Source organism: Grampus griseus (assembly GCF_964374135.1).
Source record: "Grampus griseus genome assembly, chromosome: 20".
NCBI classification, from domain to species: domain Eukaryota; kingdom Metazoa; phylum Chordata; class Mammalia; order Artiodactyla; family Delphinidae; genus Grampus; species Grampus griseus.
In genome coordinates, this window is record NC_139014.1 from 22,497,980 (window position 1) to 22,517,954 (window position 19,975).

Sequence of the window (19,975 nt, forward strand, 5' to 3'; positions counted from 1 at the left end):
CAATGGGTTTTCAATTTTCCTTTATGGAGTTCACATACTAATCAATTAAAGAGCAAATTGTGCCTCTTACAAAAATGTTTGTTGATATTGATTGCCTCTAGAGGGAGAACTTTTTAACAAGTTTTTTAGGGACAGAGTGGATTTCCTCAGCCCACCTATACAGAATATGTGCAGTCTTTCTTTACAAGGATGGTGTTACTGATCCCTCAAACAGTAGCCCATGAGTTTTGAAGCTTCTTCACATTGGTGATGGATCTGCAATAATATATCCTTATTTTTGCCCATTTTTTTGTATCCAGCAATACCCTTTGGGAGATGGTTAGCTGTGGCTAGGGGCTACCTCTGTGACTGAGGAAGAGAATGAAGTTAGCTGGCCCTTGTGAGTTGGATTCACTGTCTTGGCCTTGTCAGCACTTGCTCAAACCAACTGAGCTAACTAGCTCTGACTCCTCCCCCCATATATAACTATGTTACAGTGTTGTTTATCTATAGATGAAACAAGAAGGCGGCTGACCCAGCTAGAATATTTTCAAGAGTATTTTACGGTAATAAATTATGTACGTGGTGATGACCTTTTTAAAGCACCACAAGACCCTTCAAAAAGATCAAATTTTGATTGGCATAGTTTTAGTATTATGTCTACTTTATTCTATTTTTAAATTTGAAAATTGGTTCCTGAATCTGAATTTTCAATTAAAATTTTCCCTGACAATTATAAAACGATGGAAGTTTACGTGTGAGGGAACCATGTAATACACACAAGAGAAGACTATGACATGGGATAATTCTGGTTATGGTGACTACATCATCAAGGGTGAGAAAATCGACTTTTGATCCAGGCCCCACACTCTAATCCTTACCTTGCCCAGAATGCGGATGAGGTCACCTCGTTGGAAGGACAGTTCGTCTGGCTGGTCACCATGGCAATCCCATAGGCCCTGATAATAACTGGCATAGTCCACTGATCAAAGAGAGGAGAAATCAAAGTTAAAAGGACCCTGTCTTTTTCTATGGAGCCCACATTTTTGCTGCAAATGGAAACCAAGGTTCTGATATTACCCCTAGGAAACCTAAGATTCAGGGGGTTTGGGATGAGATACAGCCAGACACTCAGCATGAGCAAAGGACTGTGGGAGAAGGAGATCATTAACTAACATTAAATATTTACAGTTCACCCTTAGTCAGATGCTATTCAGTAATATGATAAATATATTTGTTTATTAATAAAAGAAAATCAGGCAGGTAATTTTTCACTTGGTTTATAAGTAAGCAGCACAAAGAAATTTTCTGCCAGACTTTCTTCATCCAGGGCATCTAAACTATCCAGTGCTTCTTTTTATTATGCATTGAAAGAATGAGATAAGTCTCCTACTTCTGCTTGTTTATGAGAGAGGCTGAGTCAGCCAGCACAGATCTGCATTGCAGTCTCACAGGTTGGCCTCCTCTGTTACACAGGAACTTCATCCTGGGCACTTCCCAGCCAGGTACTTACTATATGAGGTAATTACCAATAAATGTGGAAACGAATAGCCCAGTCTTTAAGTGGAACCAAGGGGGTGTCTCATCCATTACAACTAAATTCTGGGTGGGCTGGCCCTTTTCCAGCATCTCATTTGTAGACGCTGAACATGTCTGCCAAGATTTATCTGCAAGCCCCCAGGGGAACAGAAACCAAAGTGATCTGCATTAAAAATGAAAGCAACCGAAGACGACAAACCAAGCTTTAGAAGCAGTTGAAGAGATTTACTGGGCTTCTCAGCAAGACTAGATGGCAGTGATGCCACAGGACAGTCATCGATTCTTAACAATGAAGAATTCGTATTGATCTTCTACCCGGAAAGGTTAAACACTAGAGTACAAAGTGGGAGAGGATCTGGGGATTTGAATGGCAGGAGAGCTAATGCCCACTGGACCAGGGATAATGTGGCAGTGCTCCCCGTTCCTTAGGACACTATGTATGAGAGTGATATGCAAAGCACCTACAAAAGATGACATTCCTACTGATGGGAGTTAGGAGTCTTGGGTTCTAATTAAAATTCAAATGATCTGGGGGGACCGTATTCTACAGTTTCCACCTTTCCCTTCATTTGTCTTGACCCTTCCATGAGGAGTGATGGTGCTAGTTGCTGAGGATGGGAATAGATAGAGGGCAAGTGGGCAGTGGGGGGACAGAGGCCCTGGCTATATTTGCTTTTTTTCTCCTTGTTCCTAACTTATGAGCAATTCAAAGAATAAAGGCACAGAGGAACAAAATCCCTATATGTCTCTGGAAAAGAATTTTAGTAGGAATCTTAAAGTGCACAAAAACAGAGGGGGACAGAGCTGTTTAGTTAAGATTCAGATATTGCAAACAAAAGTAAAAATGTTAACCATATAGAAACTCAAGCATGTTTTCTTTACACAGAAAATGTTTGTATATGCAGTAGACAACAGAGGGTAGCAAACAAGACAACTACACTGGAAACATTCTGGCACAGAGTTAAGAATATGTTTGGAAAAAAAAATTCATTAGGAAAAAATCCTAACTATTGAAAAGACAAGGCATGTTTTTTTGGGGGCGGATATCAGTGCATGAAATAATAGAGAAATATCAGTTCCTGAAAAATGAAGTAGTTTTCCCAGAGGATATAATGCTTTTTCAGTTGTAATGGAGTTGATTATTCACCCCAAGATTTTGCCTAAGTTTAGGAATGAAAAGTATATTGACTTTTCATATCATAGTCAATTCAATTCAATTCAAGTATATCAATATTCTTCATGGATTTTTATGTGATAAAGAAAATAATTTTATAAAAATAGATTTTTTAAAAACATAACTTGATGTTTCCAAGTTGTAAGACTGACAAAGTTCTCTTGGCTTTTTCTGGCCTAGCAGATGGTCACTGTGGTGTACTGCTCCCCATGTGCCTGGGTGTGGGACAGCTCCTGAGATTATGAGTACCTTTTGGGTATATATGTAAAAAGTGATTTGATATTGGGTATCTAAGACACCTGGGGAGAACACCTGGAAAAAAAGCTATTCTAAAAGCACAACAGATCATAGGGAATGCAAGAAGCTAGCAGAAAAACAAAAGCCTTCCAAGAAAAACTAAAGATAGAAGATGCCTTCAATTTTTCATAAGCTAAAGGCCTAAAGAAGATAGAGCTCAGGAATCCAGGAGATAGTTTAGCCTAGCCCAAGAACTGGAATCGTCAGAAGCATAACAAGGCTGCTTTGGAAAATAAGCAGAATGAAGGGCTAAAAATGGGGAAGAGGTTGGACTTGCTATCTAAACAGAGGTATTCTGGTATTAAAGAGACCAGGGAGAGGAACGTCTCAAGTGAACAAGATTGGATTCTGTATTGCAGACTCCCAGTTTAGCACATGTGATTGGCTTTAGGTATATGTGTGCACACAACTTCACTACATTCATTCTTTATCCTTCAACAGACATGTACACAGAACCTACTGTGCCATGGACTATGCTAGATGCTGGGAATTCTGCATCAGCCACGCACACGGTCCCTGCCCTTAGGGCTGCCATCCAGCAGTGGAGGCACCATGAAACAGTCACACAACTATTTATTTATTTATGATTGCGATATGTCTGCAAAGGAGAAGTTGAGGGTCTTGTGTATAATAGGGAATCTAACCTAGTCTGAGGGGTCAGAGGAGGTTTCCCTGAAGCTTTAGTTGTAAAACAAAAGCCTGATCAAACCTTGAAGAGGTGAAGAGGTAAGGCCAAGGAGGGCTTTATCCCTGAAGCTTGGCCCCAGGAAGAGCTTGAAGGCTGGGAGGTCTGCTGGGCCAGTCCAGCTTCTCCCTAAACTTGCCCAGCATGTCCTATGAACAGAGGAAGCATGAGGAGACTTTGATGTCTTTAGATCAGTAAGGAATTGGAAGCCTGAGAGGAAGGATTGCCTCTATGGGCTGGATTGAGGTTCCTTTAGGTTTACACTCCTCTGGCAGCAGTCTGAGATCAGAAATAGTGCAGCATTCTGACCATTTAATTAATTCAAAACATCCTCATTCTCATTTTGAGGACATTATTCCATCTAATTACTTTTTTCCAGTCTGTCCATTTGGAATGCAAAACAAAAGAATAAAGCTTAATGCCAGCATTTCTCAACGTCTCTCCAAAAAACGTAACTCTGCCCTAAATAAAGACTGGTAATTCAAAAGAAAAGCACTAATATATTCAGCATAAAACAGACAGAGGACCTAGAGCAATAATGACACCACTAATAACTAAAACAGTTATAACAATTAACAACAATTACAATGATAGAGAAGCTCATGGGTATGGTCACAGCATTTAAGTTGCCAGCAGAGCTGAGGAGGACTCTTTCCAGAGAAAGAAAAAGGGGGGAAGCGTCTTATTTTCTTTATCCCATGTAAGAGAAGCTATGCTCCCAGCAGGTAAAATGTCATAGGAAGACTAGTAGCAGACCAAGTTAAAAAATATATTGTTTTTCTCTCTTTTCTAGGTATTTATTGCAAAGCATCTGTCATTCCACACCAAGTCTTTATAACCAGTGACAGTCATTTCTCCTGTAACTGAGGCCAAGTTGGTGCTACTATTGACAGAGTCAATATTTGAAAATGAGTCTCCATGACGGGAAGAGTTCTAAGGTGAAAGGAGCAGACACCATTCTGCCTTTCCCCCTCCTTAGGGACAACAGAGCCTGACTACGTTCTTTCCAGAGTTCATATGTCACCTTGGGCTTCTGTTTGGGGGATATTGGGTAGCTCCAGAATTCAAGCTGTGACCAAGGAAAAGAGGCAAAAGGCAAGTAAAAAAAAAAAAAAAAAAGGCAAGTCAGCATGTTGTTTACATTTTCTTGATAAGCAAAAGGACTGTGCCAATGTGGCCCTGGGTATAACTACTTAACAGATTATAGAAAAGAGAGACAAAAGGAGAAGACAGATAAAGCCAGTTCTTGCTAGAGCATGAGAAATGGACAAAGAAGGCCAAGGCAATGGCCCATTGGAAGGGACTTGAAATGTTCTCTAGGCCAGGCCAGAAAGGCCACCATGTTCAGTCCATTAAAGCAGACTCAGCCTGATACCTTATTAACCATTTCAGAAAGAAAGGCATAAAACATTTTGCCAAGCTCCACTGACTTTGATGCCAGAACAGGAAGAGCAACTGAATAATACTATTTGCTTGTTTTCATAGCCCTTTAGTCTTTGAGTTTTGAAATTACTATGGTCCTTAATGTTATAAGTATGATCTTGAAGTGGGGAACACTCACAGATCCTAATTTTCATCTCCTGTGTTCCTTTTATTGGGCCAAAGTTATAGCTGGGTGACGATCCACTCACATGTGTCTTGGGAAATGGGTTTCAAAAAGTAAGAGCTGCAAATACCTCTGTGGCTTCCCTCTGTTTCTTTTGTGTAATAGTTCACTCCATTGGCTGCCACTAAAGTGGAAAAAATGCCTCAGAAATGGAACACTCATCAGCAACCATTTTTCTGCCCTGCAGAAATGAGTGAACATGGGCTGCCCCCTTGGCTGAGCTTGCCTACAACTTCAGAGCAAAAGCAACCTGTTTCAAGATCCTTCTTGCTCAGAGGTTTGACGTATCTAAGGATGATTTGTGCCTCCAGCTCTGCTTTTTATTTTTCATGGCATACCCAAGCAAACGGCCAGTCGTTTTCATACAGACAGCACAGAATGAGTTTTAGTTTTGGTTACCTGGACATGCCTTTTCGTGATAGGGAAGGGAGATAAGCTGTCATCACCAAAGACACTTAGTGTTAGACTGTTAGGCTGATGGGTTGGAATTTAGCGAAAATCTGAGGTGTTGAAGAGTCACTCATTAGAATAACCCTGTTACTAACAGTCAAGCTGTAAACCGAGCTCTTTATAGATTGAATAATCAATACTACAAGGCCGTGATAGATTTTCTAGGTAACAGAACAAAATAAAAGAAATTACATCTTACAGGGTCATTAACACCCAATCAGGATAAACTGAATTCCTTTTTCCCCTCTTCCGATAAGCTCTTAGCTGGGCTTTAAAAATGTACGCAGTTCCATCAGGGAAAAGCACAGCATTCCAGGAAAAGGATCCCTGGAATAGTGAAGAAAAGTATGTGGATTTTAAAGGTGACCCTGCTAGCCATGGTACCTTTTAGGAGAAAATATTTTTCCCTCTCAAAGGGCATGTGACACCTGACTTGCCCAAGTGAACCAAACCTGTGTAGCTTGCCTATTACAGAAGAATTCACGTTGTCCTGGAGCTCCCTGCCTTTTATAGGCCTACCCATCCCTTGAACCTCTGTATTTTATCGTTTTAAAGCTAAGGGATGACATTTGGATGTTACATATTTGTTGCAGTTTCTATAGATCCTTTGTAGAAAAGGCACCATGTAAATTCAATAAATAAATAAGTAAACACAGATAATATAAATTCCTGCCTCAGATTCTGCAGCGAGAGGGAAAAGTCCTCCTCTGTTTTTTTAATCACGAAGTCACCAATCATTATAACTGGTGGGAGGTATAAACCATAGAAACATACTTAGAGCTCACGACACTTTAACAACACTGATTTTGGAGGCAAGAAGCATGAGGAACAAAGGGTTTTTTTTTTTTTTTTTAAGTGTACTTGAATTATAGCTGCTGGAACAGTTAAGAAATAAATCTCTCCTCACTCTTCAGATTGAACCTTAGAAAGAGGGGTGGAAGGAAGAAAAAAGATGAGGGAGACGTCTGAAACTGAATTTTAGGCTTTTGCCAGAAGACTGCTGCTTCCCAAAGGAGTTTAAAGTTGGCCATAGGAAGCTTCTAGTTACTCCACCCAAGCTGTCCACATGAAGTGCTTCTTTCCTGCACTAGCAAGGGAAGTTGGTTGAGAAGAGACATATGTGGGACATGGCTCGGTCAGGAAACAGATTTTTTTGTTGGAATTCTGTACGGCAAGTAGAACGGTAAAAACTAAGATTCAGAATGGACTTAATCATATGTGTTAACTGTCACGAGGTCCTTACTTGAAACTACACTAACATTCCTGTCATACTTGCCTCAGTTCTCTCTCTGGCTTTGGCACATGAATTCTGATGCTGCCTCTTTGCTGTCTTTTCTCTCCTCACGAGAAGCTGGGTGTTTATGAAGTTGGGTCCTTCACTAAACCTGTTACACATTCTCTTCCCATGGAGAATGAACCAAGGAAAGGGGCTTTGCTGAATGGATTAGGAAGAGAAGAAAAGGCACGAGGAAAGGAAGAGAGAGGAGAATGGGAAAAGGGGAGGTTGGAGAAACAGAGGGGGAGCAGGACAGGAAGAGGGCAAGAACCCCTAGGCTTAAAACTTCCATAGAATTTCTAAGAAAAAGTCAGCCAGTATCTAAATCAGGCACTTTCAGGCTCTGCTGATGGAATGAATGTCCTTGAGGTGGCCTTTGCAACACATATTCCTTTACAGACAATGACAGACTAGGTCCTTGGTCCATTTAAGGAGGCTTTAGAGGGGCATCTGACCTTAGAAAGGATGGGCTCACTAACAGACTGAAACATGGTTAACAGTCTGGGATGAATAAGAAATAATTTTGTATTCAACAAAGCTGTTACATATTCATTTCCAAATGTGCCTGGAATCAAACCAGGCCATCAGAAGTCAACATAACCAAGCAATTCTATCCTTCACCCCATGTTCACTTTTCAGATCTGACACATTTCCATTCCCCTCTGAACTTGCAATCTCCGGGCCTCTCAGATAGGGACTTTTCTATTCTTTCCATTCTCAATCCTCTGATCTCTCAGAGATGAGACAATTCTATTTTCACTGTACTGATTTAAGAAATACTGATAGGAAAAAAATAAATATCTGGTTTGGCTTCCCACCTCTCTAGGATAAATCTTAGCAGTTCTGGGAACATTAATTAAAGTGAATGGGTAGCTGCTTTTAAAGTTAAGGTATTTCCTTGTCCAGTCATCTTATTCAGGACTGTTGAGGTCGACACACCAGTTACCCTCTTAATTAGCGAGTCTGGTAATGTTTGTAGTCAGAGAAAGGTGCTTTCTCCAGTGGGAAGCCCGAATGTCCTATCCAGCACCTGTACATTTTTGAAGGTCTCATACCTCCTTTTTGTTGAGTACCACTCTCATCCTCTTCTAGATCATGCTCTTCATCTGCGGGGATAAACACGATCAGCATTAGCAATTAGCGGTCAGTAGTCTGTTATTTGTACTGACAGATTTTCTTTCTCTGAGCTCATCACACTCTCTTCTTTAAGGCAATAATTACCATTTTTAAAAAAATCATCTCTTACCTTCAACTGGCCTTCTCTTATTTCCATCTCTGTTCATTCATTCACAAACATTTTTAAGTGCTTACTGTACGCAAGACACTGCACTAGGAACTGGAGATGCAGTGATGGACAAGACTGGCCGGGTCCCCGCCCTATGGAGCTTCCGATCCACTGGATTATTTAGGTGCCTATTACTAGGATCCTAATCCTTTTTCCTCAAACCCTATTTCTCCTCCCATTCTAGCATTCTCTTCAAAATGTATTATCTCCACGTAAGCATCCAGAACTTGTGTGTGAAGCTAAGCACGTGTTTAAACCCTCTGTGATTAATTAGTCCTTAATGTACCAAGCTTTGTTCAGCTGTCACAGAAGCTGGTCATGTCCACAATTTTATGTTCTTAGTACTTGGGGCTTGTAGTTATCTTTTCACTCTTGTTTGTTATTCAGCCTGCTTCATTCATGAGAGTGGAAGCTCCTGAGGGCAGTTGGAATGAACGGCAGGTACACAATGAATCCTAAGTCAATGCTATTTTCTAACTCCATTCAAGTGTTTATATGGTCAAAGTCACAACATGATTGGCCTAAGTTTCTTACCCTCATTAAGCTGTTTCATCCCAGACTTCGTACTATCTGATAACATGGGAATTGGGTCCTTATCAAGAAAGCATGAGTACCAGAATCATATTAAGCTATTTTATATGTGGGGTAAAATGCACAGAAATATACTTGCTGTTCTCCTTTTCATCATTACACCCTCCACACACACATACACACACACACACACACACACACACATGGAATGAATGGGGCATAAAAAGGAACATGTTGAGGGCTGAATACTCAGTTTCTTCCAGCCACATGTACTTTCCTTTCTCTCTGTGGATCTTAGGGCACTTACCTGTCTTGCTTGCCCATAGTTATGCCATTAAATGGAACTTTTGAGGCGATGGAATGGGGCAGCCCCCCTCCCCCCTTAAATATAAGGTTTATAGGACAACATGAGTTCTGGTATGTCAGACTAGGGGAAGTAAACTCTAAGCTCATAACTAAGAAGAAACGGCATAAAAATATATGAAAACACTACAGAGCATTAAAGAATTGAAATTGATTTCACATACAAAATGATATAGCTCCCCTGAAAAAATTAAAATTAATATTGTTGTTGGGATTGATACTTTGGGAAATAAGTCATATTACCAAGATTTAAAAATATGTGGGACTTCCCTAGTGGCGCAGTGGTTAAGAATCCACCTGCCAATGCAGGGGACATGGGTTCAAACCCTGGTTTGGGAAGATCCCACATGCCGCTGGAGCAACTAAGCCCGTGCACCACAACTACTGAGCCTGCGCTCTAGAGCCCATGAGCCACAACTACTGAGCCTTCGTGCCCTAGAGACCGTGCTCCACAACAAAGAGAACCCACTGCAATGAGAAGCCTGCGCACCGCAAGGAAGAGTAGCCCCCACTCGCCGCAACTAGAGAAAGGCCACGCGCAACAACAAAGACCCAACGCAGCCAAAAAAAAAAAAGAAAAAGTGATATGTGATATCTATCTCTCTCTATATATAGATATAGGTAAATATATATCTGCCCTATAAGATTCTGTGGGAAAAGGACTCAACTCTACTTATCTCCACGTATGACCTTGCAGCAGACAATTTCCTACTTACCACCTGTAGTGTTCCTAATGGAGGAGTGAAATCAAATATGGGAAATAGATCACGCTGAAATAAATCATGTTAAACATCATTCTTTGCACATTGTCTTATTACTTGCCCACTTCCTTCCTTCCTCTGCTATGATGCTTTTCCTTTTTGACGTGGGACCAATTTCACAGGATTGAAAACATTCAAAGAAGAGCTGGTACGTCCTCAGTTTTAGAGATACCCAATAATTTGGACAGAGAACAGCTCTTTTGCTGATATCAAACATCTTAATCACAAAGACCAGTAATCTGCTGTGCTTAGGCACTTTTGCAGAGAGGGTTTATTCTGCCTTTGCTGTCTCTGCGCAGATGTCTCTTCCTCCCAATTCTAATCAATGTAAATTGGGTCAGATCTCCGCTGTGAATTACAAATTGGATCCGAAGTTGGAGGGTCACCGTGCCTGCTACTCCACCTCCTTCCCACCACTATTAGATGGGAAGCTACACCAAAGATCTTTTCTAAATAAATCAGACTTTATTGTAAAACTCGGCCACTGACGAGACATAACCTCATTAGCATTGATTTTAAAATAAATTATTGAAAGTGGCTTGCCTGCTTTTGCATTTGTAAAATAGGAGAATGTAAATGTATTTGCAATGATAAAAATGAAAACTAAAACTTGATTCCTTTATCCTTTCAGGCAACAGCACTTAATCCAGTCATGATACAAAAGTGGAAAAAATAAAACTCTGCTTTATTTATGCAGTTCAATTCCAGAACAGATACTCTGATTTCCGTTGCGCCTGTGGAGTCACCTAGAAAGAAAGCAGACTGTTGGCCGTAGATCTTATATATTGTTTGCCACCATTACTAAGTGCTATGGTGATGGATGTGAACCGGGAAGCTCCAGTCCCTACATCTGTTCTATCTAACGTTGTCCTTCCCGGGTGGCTGAAAGTGGGCTCCAGTCAAGAAGCCTAGCTGCTGAAGTGAGAGGCTGGGTGCTGTGCCTCTGCGGCCTTTGAAAGAGCGAGTATGGGGGCCATCATCTGGTGAGGAGAGTGCCCTCTACAACTGCATGTGAAAGGCACACCTCTCAGTACCCTCCCAGCTTCAGAGGGCCCCATACACACAGAGGCATACAATTTACCTTGGATCCTTCAGTGAAATCAAACTGGTATTTTTCAAACTCCAAAGTCAAGAAAACTGATTATATGGCAACAGAAAAAAAGGCTCTTTGCTCACAAAAGGGGGTTAAACAGCCAAATTTCTCTCTCTTTTTTTCATCTGTAAGGTGAGCCTTTATTTTTTTTTAATTAATGAATTAACTAATTATTTTTTTATTTATTTTTGGCTGTGTTGGATCTTCATTGCTGCACGTGGGCTTTCTCTAGTTGCAGCGAGTGGGGGCTACTCTTCATTGTGGTGCATGGGCTTCTCATTGCGGTGGCTTCTCATTGCGGAGCATGGGATCTAGGTGCGCGGGCTTCCGTAGTTGTGGCATGCAGGCTCAGTAGTTGTGGCTCGCGGGCTCTAGAGCGCAGTGTCAGTAGTTGTGGCGCACGGGCTTAGTGGCTCCGTGGCATGTGGGATCTTCCCAGACCAGGGCTTGAACCCGTGTCCCCTGAATTGGCAGGTGGATTCTTTTATTTATTTATGGCTGTGTTGGGTCTTCGTTACTGTGCACGGGCTTTCTCTAGTTGCAGCGAGTGGCTGCATTGGCGGGCGGATTCTCAACCACTGCGCCACCAGGGAAGCCCCTGGCAGGTGGATTCTTAATCACTGTGCCACCAGGGAAGTCCTGAGGCTTTAATTTTAAAAAGATTATTTTGAAAAAAATATGTTTTATAGGCTAAAGAGCTTGCTGAACTTCTCTATAAGAATATTATTAGGCATTTTAGCGTGACATCTGCTAAAATACATCTTCATTTAAGAAGGAAGTAAAATTTATGTGCTAGCTCAACTTTACACAGTAATAGATTATAATGGTCCTTGCTCCTAACAGGGCATATGAGACCCCAACCTTACATAGGCTTTAAACAAATTAACCTCTAAAGATTACTGACCACTTATTACATAAAATACTCTACTTGATTCCCAAATATCTCATCTCAATTGGGAAAACAGTTGAGGAAGATTCTGTTAACTGTGTGAACATGTAAGAGAACCATGGGGTATCACAAATTAGCATCACCATCCAGAGAGTTGATTTCAATCAACACTCTTGGCACAATGTCAGGGACATTAATGAGAGGCTGAGAGGAATAGGACACTGACTCCACCTCGGGGGCCCAGAGAGGAGCCAGCTTCCCATGACACCTGGCTCCTTTCTGAAGTGCTGCTCTTACATCAGCTGAACCGGGAATAAAATTCAAAAAATGACTAGATAAGAAAGAGGGAAGTCACTTCTCCCAAATAAAGCAAAGTGACAGAAGCTTAAAAAATGCCAAATGTATCAGTGTGCAACCAGATGTCAAGGTGCTCTGGTGACAGATGCAGCAGAAATACATGTGCAAAGGGAACATGCGAAAAAATGGAAATAGAAGCCACTCCACGGCACACGTAGATATAAATCCATGGATGCTACAGCACCTCTTCAGACGACATGGCAAATACGAGCACGATGCTAATAACCCATTTAATTCTCTGTTGCATAGTTGGGAATCTCAACTGTTACCTCAAAATATTTGCATCCTATCTCCATGGTATGGTCTTGATATACTAGATATTAAACTCAATTTGTGGTAACTGCAACACTTGCAATGTACTGAATTAAATTTCACAAATAATAATTGAGCACCTACTAATTGGAGGAGAAAGACCTGAATACAAATCCCTGTGGTAAAGGCTGAAACAGAGCTCAATTCCAGCTGAGTCTCCGGGAGGCTGTCACTGAGGAGACACAGTGGAGCAGAATGTGTTGGGTTTCATAGACTGAGGGTGCGGATTCTAGGTAGAAGAAAATACACGATTCCAGTTTTGGTGCTGACCAAAAGCACGGTGTGCCTAGGGCCTAGGGTGCATGGGAGTGAGAGGAAGAAAAGGCCAAGAAGCTCAGAAGGGGCCTGATGATGGCGTTGACTCTTCTTTGATGTTCCCCTCATGGAGTGTTGCTTTCCTATGAAGTTGGAAATTGTTTTTTCATAAACTTTGTATTTTTGGTGTCTGTTTTATTTCTTTCCTTAGACCTCTTACTATCACCATTCCCCCTTCCTGTGGGTCTGGACAGCTGTATGGGGGGAAAAATAATTCCAAAGAATGCTTGTTTCCAACAGACTCAAATTATAAAAAAACCCAGTTATATGCTTTATTATAAAGCAATCTGGTCTCTGGGTCTATACTAACCCTCCAGGGCAGTGCGGGCAGCATCAGAATGTGCATAGAAATACCCAGGGAGGACTCTTTGTCTCTCTTTCTGTTTCCTCTCCTGAAATCTCTCTAGAGAACACAGCCAGATTCTGCTGCCACTGCAGCTGCTGCGAGGCCCCAGTTACAGATCTTCAGTGGTCTCAGGTGCCTTGCTGGATTCCAGGCTTGAGGCCCCAGACAAATAGAAACCTGATAAAAAGCTGTACTTTTATGGAATTCTGAATCATGAAACTGGGCCTATGCTAGGCTGTAAAATGATTTTGGGGAGGGGTGAGAGAGGGTTCAGAAAAGCCTCCCATTTTCCACATATTCCTTTAGTATTTCTTTGTTGGTAGTTCCCTACAGTTGAATCCACTGCAAAAGAGATCTTAAACATCAAGGGTCCCCGTATTCTCAATGTGGATGTTCAGAAATCCCAGCAGATACCAACCCTGAAACCATATCATCTGGGACTAACACTGTGGTCTTGGCTGAAAACCTCCAGTGCTCTGGTTTTCCCTCACGGGAAAGAGCGTGCTAGCCACGTAGCAAATGCAAATTTCCCATGATTAATGTGATGTTGTACATTTAATTTGATGACCCATACATTATTTTGATTAGGAAAAAACATTTTTGTATTGACTTGGTATGTGTTACAGGCATTTTTCTTTCAGCTAGGAAGCCCATTGAAATTATATTCTGGAAGGGAGGAGATCTCACACCGCCTTCCACATAGAGACAATGAGGCTTGTATAGGCCCCATGCCAAAGAGGAAGGAGAAGCAAAATCATTTACAAAGCACATTTACCTGTTATCATGAGACACATGTGAGAGGCTCAAGTCATTTGACTATTGATGGGTATGCAATGTTAGCACAATCCAACCTTACTGTCGACTGTTCCTCCACCCAGCACCTGTCCTTGCAGTAAAAATGGGGCCTGAGCAGAAGGCGTGATCCACTTTCCATCTGTTCAGGATTTTCAGTTTCACCTGCTTCACACATATTGCTGAGAATGTCCAACCAGACCGTCTCAGGTCTCGTTGGTGAAGGTGGGGAATGAGCCGATTCCCAGTTCTTCAAGGAGGTAACACTTCCTATTCAAATACCACCAAATGGAGAAGAGCCAGCATGTATTGAATGCTCCCTGTAAGCCCGGGCTCTAAGTGCATCAGTTCCAGGCTTCTCAGGCATCCCTTTATGATAGCTACTACTGTTATCCCCATTTTACAGGTGGGAAAATCACACCTGAGAGAGGGGGCAGATAACTTGCTCGAGGTCTCACAGCTAGCAGGTGGCAGAGCAGGTCCGTCCTGACCTAGAGCCAGCACTTTTACCTGCAACACCATGCTGTGTCTCACAGGCCACTGCTCGGTGGGTGGTCTTGTGAGATGGTGGCAGAGGGGAGACAGTGTCAGGCTCCCTCACGTTCCCTCTCAATTCCTCCAGGATGGGTAGTGTGGCACATGCAAAACGAACAGCAATGTCAGAAGCAACAAGCTGAGTGGCATGGACAGGAAGCTAGCTGATGGAGACTTGTGTCTGAAATATTCATATTATAATTAAATGCCAATTTATCCCAACTTCAATGCTGTCTCTAAAAACTGATGGATGAAAGATTTTGGGAAAGAACCTGTTGGCTGGGTACAGCCTTGTCCATTGGAATCTTAATAAGCAAGTTGGCTGCCGTTGCCCTAACCTGCAGAAAGAGACCCTGGTTTTCCTATGCTGTGGCCTTCCTCACCTCTGAGGGACAGTTGTTGTGAGCAGAGGGTAAGTGGCTTTCCTAGAGAAAGCCGAGCAGTCTCCATGCCCTTGGAGACCACTCCAGTATCCAGACTGGTGTGAACTTTGGCACCGTGGGCAGTGCTGCAATGGTCAAGGGTAGGATTTTACGAGGTGCGGGAAGGATGGTTGTTAAGAAGCCAATCATACGTTCATTGACCCCCCCTGGGGTAAGGTGATGGTCTCAATCCCATCATATTTTCTGAGGCCTCTTTCCCTTTACTCTCCTTCGCTCTGTGTGTCTGAGCATCAGCTCCCTCTTGCCTGCTCCTTTGAGGAGTAAACATGGTGCATGAAACAGCCCTTATTTGCTCCCCAGAGGTCTGGGTGGTTCTGTAAGGTTTTCCCAGAGCACTCTTCCACAGCTGTGACCCCAAGTGGAGTGTCACCTGGATATCTCCCCCAGCCTGGGACAGTAGTGAGTGGAATGTGAGCTCACCAGGAATCTCTGGCCGAGTTGGGGAGTACATCTCCTTTTAGAGAGTGTTGTGAATTAGATCCATTTCTGCACCCTGCTGTTGCAATGGAGCAGACTGTGAAAGGGAAGATTCTCAGAGGAGCTGTGTTTTAATGTAGCAATTTGATTCAATTTTCCAGTCTATAAAATTACCCATCACTGCTCGTTGCTTTCTAACAGACACCTTCACTCTTAATTTAACAATCCTATCGAATTCTGCCAGGGAAATTGGAAAAATTTATCACCTGTGAAATTTTATTTTCCTTTGGTTGTATCTGTTTTTGTAAAACTTCATTAATGACGATGACTTGCTGAGGAAATTATCATTTTTTTTTTTAACTTCAGACACAAGAAATGGCTCGACCTCAACCAAGATATCATTTGCATAATAAAACACAACAGAAAGGCTGGGGAAGTTGGGACTAGCAGAGGCTGGAAGTGCTGGGAGAAGAAGCAGGCTCTCCTTGTCGGCTGGCTGGGTGGGTGAAGTCCCAGGAAGCAATGACATGGCTTCTCCCCAAGGGAGAGATGAATGTGGCGTTGACAGGGTTGGACCCTCTTCTTAGGAAGCCTTGAAATGCCAGTTGCTTACTGACAACGCTTTTTAGCAAACAGCCCTGTCTTCAGGGGCCTGAATGTTCTGTTCACCTTAGCTCCTACGTTCATCTGGGACTGAGGTTTAAATTGCTATAAATTTAGGCTTAACTTGAATTTCTCAGCAGAGCACTGAACTCCTGGCAAATTTCCACAGGAGCGATCTTCTGAATGGTCTTGAAGATTCAGCGTTCCCATGGTCTAACTAGCTCACAGTTAAAAGGCTCAGGCTTCGTTTTTTTGCACAGTCTGACCCCCACTGTGCTCTGCACTGTTCAACAGCTGCTGTTACCCACACAGGAAGTGGCTGTGCGGGCGCAGTGATGACTACACAGTTTTTGAGATGCCGGTTATCACGCCTTTGTGAAAAAAGAAATACGTACAGTAGACCTGCTGTAATGGTGGGCAGAGGACACACGTTAGTCTTATTAGCAAGAGATGCAATTTGATTCGTGGTATATCTGAACTAGGCAGCGGTGAGCTGTGCTCTATCAGGGCTTTACTGTGTTACTGAAAAGACTTGTCAGCGTTTATCTATATTTCTTCAGTCTATATCCTTCATCATTTGAGGTGACTTTCCATTATCCTCACAATTACACAGAAAATAAGTTCAAACTAGAGAATTCTGATGAAACGTGCAGTAAACCAATGAAAACCAACATGAGTATTCTTGACTCTTTAACCTGTTGACATTTGTAATAAATTACTTCACATGCAGAGATGAAAGACACTCCCTGATCAATCCATCTTGCCCCCAGAGCAGGGGAGAGCTTCCGTGCTGGGAATCACAGAAGCTCCACGGAAGCTTCCCTACCGTGTCTCCTTCAGAGGTTTGGCTTCCTCTGGAGTTGTCAAAGTTATATTCTTCAACCAGGTCAAGAGTGTCTAAACTAGAGGAAGATAATTAGAAGATGAAATTTCTCACCTGGTAAGATTTCATAAATATCTTCTTCTTTCTCCTCCATGGGCTCTTTGAGCCCCACACTCCCATGCAAGATCATGGGTCTGCTTTGGGAACCAGAATTTGGGGAGTCAAAACCATCGATATCATCATATGTCTCTTCCTCTTTCTCCCCTTCTTCCTCCTCCTCTTCACATGGAATGGTTAAGGAGCTCAGGTCTGCTGGGGCAGAGATGAGAGTGAATCAAGATAGGGAGAAAAAGAAAAGAATAAGGCAGGGAAGGAAAGAGGGAGAAGGAGGAGGAGGGATGAGAATAAAACATGTCAAAAGAAAATGAAACACTAGGTTAAGTGCTGTTATTTCTAGTGCGGGCCTTGGTGGCAGGAAATCTACAGAAAAGGCCAGACTAGCACTGCGTCAGGTTTAAACCATCAACATAAATCCTTCCTTGCGATAAAACTTGATCAGGATGAAGCACCCCTGAAAAGTATGGGTGTGTGAATGAGCACACGAGGTGAAGGGAAGAAAATAGGCCAGAAGAGGAAATGCCAGCGTGCCTCGCGCTGCTTGTCAAGTGCAAAACTGGAAGGATGAGGGATGCCCTGGGTTCTCCGGATGCACACAGAGCCTGGGAACTACGGTGGCTGCTGTAGGATACCTGAGCTATCACACGCTCATCTCCCCCATGATCTCACTGCAGAACTTCAGAGACGTCTGCTTGTAAAGAGAAGAGTGGGCAAAAGTGGAAGAGGAAGAGAAAGTGGGATGTGGGAAAATATAACAGTAATACAACACCAAATGGAACGGCTGAGCGATGTGGTTGCCATGCCCTTTTGCAACTGTACAGTCTGGCTGACCTTAAAGTGGGTCACCGCATAGAGGATGTTGAGCCATTACAGCACTGGGGGGCACAGGGCGGGAGACGGAGATTGGTTTTTTATTTTAATGGGGGACTGGGAAGGTTCATTCTCTGACGTGTAGTACAGAGTGCTCTCTGAAACCCTGCTGAGGGACCTCTGCAGGATGGGCGAGAGCAGGCAGGGTGCTCTGGGGAAGGAAAGGATGGAGAGACATCCGATGTTCATTTCAAAACATAATAAAACCGTTCGGCTTGATTAGGCTTTTAATAAAGATTTTGCAACTATTTTCATCTGAATTCTGGTGCCACCTCATAGGAGGAAGGGATCAGAGACACATTTGTGGCTTAAACCATATGTTATTATTTTGTTTTAAAATAAAATGGAATGAATAATTTCTTCAATGTGGGATTCTGAAACTACCATAGGGTACAGCTCAATAAAGCTGCTTGGAGTTTTATTGAAGTTTACACACTTAGGGGTATATTACACGCATAAATCCAATGCACCTAGATGAGAGTGTACCCTGTGGTCTCGCCATCAATGTTCATGTTTGCCTAGTTCTAGTCTATTATACGTGATGCTCTTGGTAGATGCAATAGTTTGTTCTTGTGATAGCAAAGGCATAAACTGAGTAAAACAGGCAATCATAATTAAAGCTCCGGTGCTTCCCTCTTTTTATCCACAATAAAATCTTATAGCAGAATAAAAAACGGAGATGAAAAGGCTTGGTGTTTTTAGGTTGATGTACTTCTCCCTAGGTCTTGGGGCCATTTACAAAGTTGGTGTTTCTGCCTTTCTGCAGAGGCAGGGTCCTGCCATGATGTATGTATACCATCATGAGGGTTATCTGATGCCAGGTGACAGGCTCAAGGTTGGCTACTTCTACCTGTCAGGCCACTCCCAGACAAGGCTTCCTGGGCCACTATCACTGCTGTGCCTACAGGCTGGCCAGCAGAGGGTACTCTAAGAGCAGTCATTTAACATCTTCAGGCAGGACTTTTCCCATCCAAAGTAAGGACCATTTGACTGTGGCTTGGGAAACAGCAATTTGTTTTTAATGTCCAATGTCGCTGAAGGCCACCTAGATGAGTATGGATTTCTACCTGACTAAAACTAGAAGATTTTGGACCCTGAACCACATCTAGATGACTTTGGTATCATGAATTTCCTTTCCAGAATGTAAGGGGTTAGGAGACACTGAATTGAGCTGAGCTGATTTTCAGCATCTCTTTTCTGGTGGTTACAAATATTACAGATTTGCCTGTAGTTAGGTGGATGAGCTAGAATGATATCAGAGGTCCTTTCCAGGTTGATGGTTTCTTTTCCTTCTGATTCACCCATGTCACTATTTGTTGTTACCATATGAGGGATACGATAGGGAGAATGGGCAGATAAAAATATATTGAAGCCTGTGGATTATATTCATGCAATAGAATGTCAACTGAAAATGCACTCAAGTGCTACTCCTGTAATAATAATACTTACCCTTTAACAAGAAACTTATTTGATCCACCCAGTCTCTGGCCTCAGCTGGGTTAGAAGCTGTAAACTAGAGAAAAATTAGTGAATTAATTTATCACTTTCACTAAAATTTCCGTGAATCCTTTAGGGAGGTTCAAGGGGAGGAACCTTGTGAGCGGACTTGCAGAGTCAAGTTGAAAGCTCAGGATTCTCTGCCTGCTTAATATTTAGCAAAAAGATCAAAATCCCACTCAAAGTGATTTTTTTCCTTCAGCCATTTTGCATACCCAACGTTGACAGCTGGATTTGAATCCAGATTCATGTTCATGTGCATTCATTCATTTGATTGCCCATTCATTCATCAGGCATTTATTGAGAACAGTTTACAGGAAAAAAAAGGCAAACCCAAATTCCTGACTTCAGATCAATGCCTCAGTTTTGGAGACAGCATACACCCTTGACATGGGAACACGACAAAGTAAGTGAATGTGATAACAGCTGGATGTTGAGAGAAGACACGGAGCACTTATCGTTGCCTATGGTAAGCCAGGGAGGCGTGCTGAAGGAATACTGTTTTGGTTGGATTTTTAAAAAGAGTTGGTGGAAACTGGTGGAGGGAACTGGACGTTTCAGGTAGGGAGAACCAGCTGCCAAAGATTAGAAACGAGACCATGATGTATAGGGAAGGTAGGC

The 19,975-nt window shown here is 42.4% G+C and overlaps 1 protein-coding gene across 1 annotated transcript in view; it reads right to left on the reverse strand.

Moving 5' to 3' along the window:
* SKAP1 (src kinase associated phosphoprotein 1) overlaps positions 1-19,975 on the reverse strand; it is a 274,732-nt gene that overhangs the window by 21,221 nt on the left and 233,536 nt on the right. The window contains exons 8-11 of the mRNA XM_082679184.1: positions 19,307-19,370; positions 16,985-17,179; positions 8,062-8,112; positions 861-961 (exon numbers count right to left, since the gene is read on the reverse strand). Of these exons, the coding sequence (XP_082535310.1) occupies positions 861-961; positions 8,062-8,112; positions 16,985-17,179; positions 19,307-19,370 (411 nt within the window). The remainder of the gene's footprint in view (positions 1-860; positions 962-8,061; positions 8,113-16,984; positions 17,180-19,306; positions 19,371-19,975) is intronic.